Below are 7,977 nucleotides of genomic sequence, written 5' to 3'. Positions count from 1 at the left end.
AGGAGAAACCATAATAATTCTCCTGACAATACTTTTTAATCACTGCCTCAACATTGGCTATTTCCCAATAGCATCGAAGGAGCCACTAGTTGTACCACTACAGACAAATTTCCCTATTATCGCTCTTTGGGAAATTACTGGAGCACTTTATCAACTGGTTTATTGAAGAAAAGAAAATCCGTAGAGATTGCCAGTTTGGATTTCGAGCAATCGCTCGGATTCGATCAACAAACCTGTCGCATGGTAGCAAGTTTTCTAAAGGATCGATTATTTCGTGTGAGAGTAAGGGATAAGATGTCGATCGGTCAAAGCAAGGGAGCATCAGGGATCACAACTGGGATCGGTTCTATACAACATGTTAGTTTGTGACATACCAGAGCCAACTGAAAGAGGACTGCTGTTAACATACTTGCACTGCGAGGCTGCTTTGGAAGCACTGTGGAAAGAAAATTAAAGGTGTAGATGGAAATACTTCACAAATACTTCAGCAATGGGGATTCAATGTTGGAAAGGGTGGTTTTCAAGAACAAACCCAAGTCCACTGCGAAGAGCTTCAAAAATACATTCCAACTATAAAAGTTGGAAATGAATCCATAGGTGTGGCAAACAGGATGATCCTGCATGAAAGATTCAACTTATCAGAGACAAAAAAAAATAACTTTGCCTATCAAAGACTCTTTCAAATACGATCGGGGCTTTCTTCGGAGGTAAAGTTGCTAATATACTCATACTCCTTTTCTGCATGGTAAGACATATCGTCACCTCAAATGGAAAGGATTAGAATGTGGGAGAGATTCCTGCTAATGGAAGAATTCTATATGATGAATATGGCCGTCTGATTTACTACCATCAGAGGTACCACAGATTTGGCGACACAGATATTGAACCTGTATATAATACAGCTCAAAAAAATAAGAATTGTAAATGGTTTAATTTTAAGTAAGATTGAACAGATTAACCAAACCATCCATTAACCAAAATCCTCACTATTGGGAAAATCGCACGATTTCAGTCAAAAACCAATCTCGAAAATAGAAAAGATCTTGACCGATTGGACTTATCCTAGTTCATACAATAGCTATATAGGTCCAGAATAACATGTTAATAGTTGGAACCGATCTGATTAAGAGTTTTTGAGTTATCGTGCCCGACAATCGTAAAAACGCGGTGTCGAAAAAAGGTGTTTAAAGTTTTAGAAGCACGCTTGCAGTCGCTTGATGCTGACACAATATATCGATTATATCTTCAAGAGTTATTGAAATTTTAAACGGACATTCCTGCGATGCTATTGGTTCATATTAATATAATTTTAAAAAATTTACCAAACTTGACGTGTGTTTTTCGATTTTGGACTTTCGCTCCGGATTTTTCCATTGGGACCATTGGACTTTGGTTCCAATGTCATAGCCATAGACCCATGAATAGGAACTTGTTGAACAAGAGCAAAAATGAACGACTGGAGCAAAGTGAACTATATGAACGAAAGAATCGGATCTAAAACGGCATATACATTAGAACTTTTTACCGGGTTAATCTACTTTATGAGGATTTATTTGACATATATGCAAAGGAATTTGCAATTGAAACCCACTGGGTTAAATCCGGTTAAATGTAAACGTACTATAATAATCGTTCGTTTTGAATTAGTTCATTCGGGAAAGGTCCAACTTAAGACATAACATTCTTAAAATACCGGAGGAGTGAAGAGACAGATAGTAGAAGAAATGAGTATATTAGAAACCTTTCAACTCAGTATAATCAATTATCTGGTGCGTAAAAACGAAATCTGGAAAACCCTGATCTTCTTACAATTCCCTCAGAAGAGGCGAAGGGAAAAGAGAAAGCTTAGTCAGCCACAATAATCCATATACTAATGGGCGATCAAGCTCAAGCAGTTTGTAAATTCCAAAAGGAATCGGAAGATGACAGCAAACACTGGTAAGGGGCTGTCATCTTATGCGATTTTAGAAGAAATCATTATAGAGTCAAGCTCTGCAGAGATCAACGAAAATAGTGCGTCCGGTCAACTGAGCAAGGAATTCTTCGACCACCTTCTGCGAAGTTGAGAGTTTAAGGAGGAATTCACAACATAAGGCGTACCTCAATGGCGTACTTCAATGAAAATATTACATACTAATATTTTAAGACTGATTTTTTCCTAAACTAAAAAAATTATAACCCTTAAAGTTTTCTTACACTTACCGATTACAACAATTTCGGAAGAATCTTCCGGATGTAAAGCATAAATATTATGCTTTTTAATGCGTGCTATATTTCCATTGCACTTTATCAGTCGAACTTCACGCGGTGACAGGGCTAATGTGACCGCTGTATGTTCATTGGTGCTGCCACATTCGTCCACCATCGTTGTCGTGGTGGTGGCGATAGCAGTAGTCGCTGCTGCGGCATTATTATTGTTATTATTACTATTATTGGTGGCAGTTACATTGACCACTTCGGAAGCTGTTATATCTTGTTCTTCATGATCGTCCACCACACCTGAATCATCCTGAGATGATTCACGATTCACACCACCGCCGGCTGAATTTGAGCTACCTTGGCGGCCGGCATGCACCAGCTGGCCGGAGGGATACAACATATTTGGATTATTTTTATTGTTTTTATTTAATTTTTTCACATTCAGAACGGACGGGTCGAAGCTAAATGTTGAATCATCACGATGATCCATTAAGTCTTTTTTACGTTCCTGGAAAATCAGAACAACATTATTGAGATTCCCTTACACCAAGAGTTCCAAATTTTTAACCGACTTACTTCATTCGTTATTTCGGCTTCTTCCTCGTAACTTAGAGCAACTACGGCTAACATTAGATTTATTAAATAAAATGAACCAAAAAACACAACCACTGTAAAAAATGATACACTCATCGGTCCCGAAGTGGCCAACACCATATTATACACATTCTCCCAATAGTCCAGGGTGATTAACTGAAAAGTTGTCAACATCGACCACATAAAGTTATCGAAATTCGTATAACCATGATTGGGATTTTCGCCCACACACAGGCACGTATAGCCTTCGGGGCAGTGACGTGCCCCCGTTAAGTTACCACATAACAGAGGCAGCTCCTCGTCATCGTACAACCAATTGTCTGTGTCGTTTATCCATCTGTGAAGAGAAAGGATATATTAATATATTTAAAATAAAGTTATCCTTATAGTTTAGGGCTACTACTTACAATTTCCATTCAAGATCGGTGGTATTGACCCAATCTTCTGGTACATTTTTAACACACTTATTTCTCAGTTCACCCATGTAAACCTGAATGAGGGAGGAAATATGAAAATGTTCAGATGTTATTCGATATGTAGGGATAATGGGTTAAAAATGTTATTGAATTGAATTCTATTAAAGTAAAATGCAATTAAAAATATACAGTATTGTTTATTACATTTAAGTAAAATGTTATGAAAAATACATGAAGATGTAATAAACAATATACAGTATGTCAAGAAAAAGTTCACACTTGGATAATTATTAAACACTTTCAAATATAGAAGGTCGAATAATGATCCTAGGCATATTTGTAATGAATTACGGCATTTTCGATAAACACTATGTGGTGAAATACTATTGGAGAGTGGAGTGATCTCCTCACATACACTGCGTGTACTTGCTTAAGGATGCTCCTATAATAAACTTTAACAATTCATCTTCTTTTACTTCTGTCATTAGTTTCGTAGATAAATAAGTTTCTACTAATTGATCTGATGAACATTTATAAGAATATATTGCTTATCAGCGTCACAACCACAATCGTTCTTGTACTAGAGGTATGCCATATCCGCCTGCATAGACCTTACTAATTCATCTTCTTTTGCTTCTGGCATTAGTTTCATAGATAAATATATTTCTACTAATCGTTCTAATGAAAATTTATAAGAATATATTGTTTATCAGCGTCACAACCAAAATCGTTCTTGTACTAGAGGTATGCCATATTCGCCTGCAGCAGAAATTCATGAAAACTGTGAAAATATCTAGGAATTAAAATATATCTATGATAGAAACAAGCGTCTCAATTAAACAATTTTGACCATTTCCTGTCCGAGAAAAATATAAATCTAACATATGAGAATTATTTATTGGCTCTTAGATCGTCGTAAAAAACCTCAAAATTTCTTAAAATGAAGATTTGAAAACAAAATATTCAACAAAACCCCACAATATTGTCACTCCACACAGCAATTATACGGATATAACTCATTAACTATATTAATAAGTCAAATCGTGGAGCTTCGAGATGCTGTTGAAGAAATTAGAGCTGGCAACCATTCTATAAAGCAAAAGCTACAGCGTATAGCTCAAAAGTCTATCTCTGGTACTGAAATATCAGCACAAGAGTCAACATATTGCTGTTTTGGGATGCGGCTTTCAGAAAGTAGTAACGCCGAGGTTTACATAAATACTGGACGACCAGAACAGCGAATATTTCTGTTAAGACCTCAAGAACAGCTACAAAATTTACCAACATACCGATTTGCATATCCCATCTTGATACAACGCCTATGTACCGTTGTCTTGTGAATGTTACTGTCATCCACTATCTCGCGCACGCTACACCGTATCCGTCGTTAGTGAGCGTCTGCTGCGGTCTCCATCTTCCAAATCAAAATTGCCGCCTCTAAATTTCTTACACCAATTGCGAACGATCCTAATGGTCGAGTACCACTCCCGTAAATGCTGCAAATTTCATGTGCAGTGTTCTTTGCACTATTGCCTTTTTTAAAGCAATGAAGCATAACATACCGTAAATACTTCTTTTGGTTCTCCATATTGAACGGGACAGAAACAAATTTTAGAAGACGCTTTGTCACCAACGAAACGAACTTTGAAAGAGCTCTGAGACGACTGAAACCGATACCATAAACGGCTAGGAAATAAGCCTGCGTGTTTATATGAGCATAGCCAGTCAGACTAATTCATAGCGTGGCGCGGAAGAAACTTATGGGACAACCTAATATAAATATTTCAGAACCCGCAGAAACAAAGCCAGTGCAGGAGACTACGAAGAGCATGATGATCACGAAGATCGGTTACCACCGTTCGGACAGACAGACAGTCATTTTCGATGATGCACATTTTTATATGTGTTTAAGAGGAGATTATGATTTACAAAATCGTCCAAATACGCAAGCATTTGGAAGAACTCTGAAAAAAAAATTGAAGAGACTGGAACGGTTATAAATATTTTAAGGCCGGAGCACTATAGTTTCGCTAGTACCGCTGAAATTATCGAAATTTTCATACACAAAATTGTCATAGTTGGGTTTTTGAGAATCCTCAAGTAATTAAGGAAATGCCATTACATCCGGAAAAGATCACAGTCTGGTTGTCTGCTATTAAAGAATACGACTTGGTGAATATGGGGTATCAAAAAGACGGTGTCAAATGTAGCGGCGTAATTTCTCGTTGTGGCGATACCAACTGGCCACCAAGATCATTTTATTGGCTATGCGAAAGACCTTGTTTTTGCTGATAAACCTTCAACACATGAGCACTTAAAAACTAACATTCGTCGAGTTAGGGCTGAGATACCGTCCAATATATTTCAAAAAGTGATCGAAAATACCTCAAATTCACCTTTCCCGTCTATGACCTTCAGCAGTAAATATGTTGTTATATTAAAGGTGGATCTTGAGTCCACACAAAGCTATAATACCCTTACAACATTGTTGTGTAGCGTATTTTATACGTGTTTTATATACGTTTACTATTGAAACTTCGAAATGGATAACCATGTAATTTCTAACTTTTTAAATAATCTTTCATTCCTGATGCTGAAAATCATTTTTGAGAACAAAAAAATAAAACCCTAATATACACCGCTTTTCCGTTACATCATCCATTACATTTGTCATGCACGCAATTTGTCATGGTTGTTGAACTTTCGTATAGTGTATACCTCTCTTTATATGTGTTGCTAAAACCGTTTGGCACAAAAATACAGCATACTTCTAGGCGGCAATTATTAAAACGCTCATTGTCGTCAGTGTTATTTTCGATCATAAATAAATACGGGATGATTCGGACAATTATTTAAAGAATGTTTAAACTGTACCTAATATATCGACTGGATTAGGAAAAACCTAAAATATGCCCTAATACACCCTCCATTAAATTTATGACTACGATTTACTTCACATTGGCGCTATGGAATTGACAATTAAAATCGAGTGGATTTCCCCGTAACCGTTTAGACCAACTTTGAGATGATGGACTCAATATTATTAAATTAGTGCCTTATCGAGATGATAAATTAAAAACAATGATACATGGAAATGTAAACAGTATATTATACAAAACATTAAATCCACATCAACTTACCTGCAGTGCGAACAGTGCAAAGACCATTAAACAAAATATGGTCAACGTCATGACCTCGGCCAATTGACGAAACGAGTGCAATAGTGCATTGATAATAGTCTTTAAACCTGGCATTATGGAAACAGTCTTTAAGGCTCTCAGCACACGAAATGTACGCAAACCGGCCAAATTGCCCACATCCATGCCGATGGTTGCATAACCGCTTGCTATGACCACAAAATCCAGCCAATTCCATGGATTCCGTAAATATGTGTACTTGTTGAGCAGGAAGCCTTTGGCAATGATTTTGATTACCATTTCAATGGTGTAAATCGCTAGGAAGACAAATCTAAAGAGAAACGATAACAACAACAAAAAATACAAATAATGAAGAAAAAAGGGGGCGAAAGAAAATGAAATGGAAAATCAGAAAATTTTGTATTGGATGCTGCTGCGTTGTGCGATAATGACATTGATTGAGTGATTGCATGGATTGGTTGGTTGATGTATGGACATATATAGATTGATTGGCGGGACACTTACTCAGCTTCTTCGACTGTCTCTGTCATGGCTAAAAAAATGCAATTAAACAATATTGTGGCCATGACACAATAATCGAAGAACTGATTTGTTGCTATATAGACGCATATTCGTCTCGCCGCACTCCATGGATGGAAGAGAAATAAACTTTTGGTGCCGGTAAATCGATGTATGTAATTTTTGCGAAAACGTTTTGAAACCACACAGAATGTCTGAAAATATATAGATGAAGAAAAAGGAGAAAACATTTGTTATTACATATTTTGTTAGAGTTTAAAAATTATTATAGTGTAACAAGAATGTAAATTAATGCAGCATCGTGTAAGATATTTATAGGATTCTTCTTATATATTCTTAAACTACATTTGTATTATTAAATAATTTCATGGCAGTAATTTTTTATTATGACTAAAAATAGCATATGTTAAAAGCGAATTTACATATAACATCTAATCATGATTAAAAGGTGAATCAGGGTTTATTTTCTTAATCGGGCTGAATTTACCATGATTTCTCATACAAATTTAAATCATTGTGCGGCAGGGTTTATTTTAAATCATGATCGAAATCATGATACTACTGAGATACAACGCGGGTTTTGTACGAAAAAATACAACTCTCTCACAAAGTACCAAAATTTGCAACTGTTTTTACATGCCGTTTATTTTTAAATTCAACGGCTGACAAATACAAAAATGAAAGATCAAAGAAAATGAAAAATTATTTATAGAATTTTTGTGTTTTTAGTTCTTTTTTTTTACTTTTGCATCAAAGTATTGCAAAAACATTTCCATTGTGGTAATTCTTCTATTCTTTTTTCAAATTGCAAACAAATATTTTTGGCGCAAAATAATAATTTTTTATGTATACTAACAAACATCAGCTGATCGGCATTTAGATCATGATTAATGATATGTGTAAACAATTAGGGTGTATTTCTGGATTTCGTTAATCGAGTCGATTTAAAATATTATATGTAAATGTACTTTAAAAAAATATATTTAAACCCGATGTTTTTATTAACATTTTTTTCAAAAACAGTACCATCTATATTTCAAGTGCTGACATTTTATGATCACGTGAATACATTTTGCTAAAGATTCTTCGCA

General features: G+C 35.7%; 1 protein-coding gene across 1 annotated transcript in view; it reads right to left on the bottom strand.

The window, feature by feature from the left end:
- Positions 1-2,202: 2,202 nt before the first annotated feature.
- The window catches only part of LOC133322471 (sodium channel protein 60E-like), a gene marked incomplete at its 3' end in the record, with an annotated part of 114,708 nt that continues 108,933 nt past the window's right edge, over positions 2,203-7,977 (bottom strand). Inside the window, exons 3-8 of the mRNA XM_061531466.1 lie at positions 6,872-7,080; positions 6,350-6,677; positions 3,201-3,283; positions 2,776-3,130; positions 2,428-2,707; positions 2,203-2,328 (exon numbers count right to left, since the gene is read on the bottom strand). Of these exons, the coding sequence (XP_061387450.1) occupies positions 2,203-2,328; positions 2,428-2,707; positions 2,776-3,130; positions 3,201-3,283; positions 6,350-6,677; positions 6,872-7,080 (1,381 nt within the window). The remainder of the gene's footprint in view (positions 2,329-2,427; positions 2,708-2,775; positions 3,131-3,200; positions 3,284-6,349; positions 6,678-6,871; positions 7,081-7,977) is intronic.

The sequence above is a fragment of the Musca vetustissima genome, unplaced genomic scaffold, assembly GCF_032173495.1.
Source record: "Musca vetustissima isolate MV318-11 ecotype Yass unplaced genomic scaffold, APGP_CSIRO_Mvet_v1 utg43444, whole genome shotgun sequence".
NCBI classification, from domain to species: Eukaryota; Metazoa; Arthropoda; class Insecta; order Diptera; family Muscidae; genus Musca; species Musca vetustissima.
The sequence above is the reverse complement of the archived record's forward strand: the minus strand, read 5'-3'. Positions and strand labels throughout refer to the sequence as shown.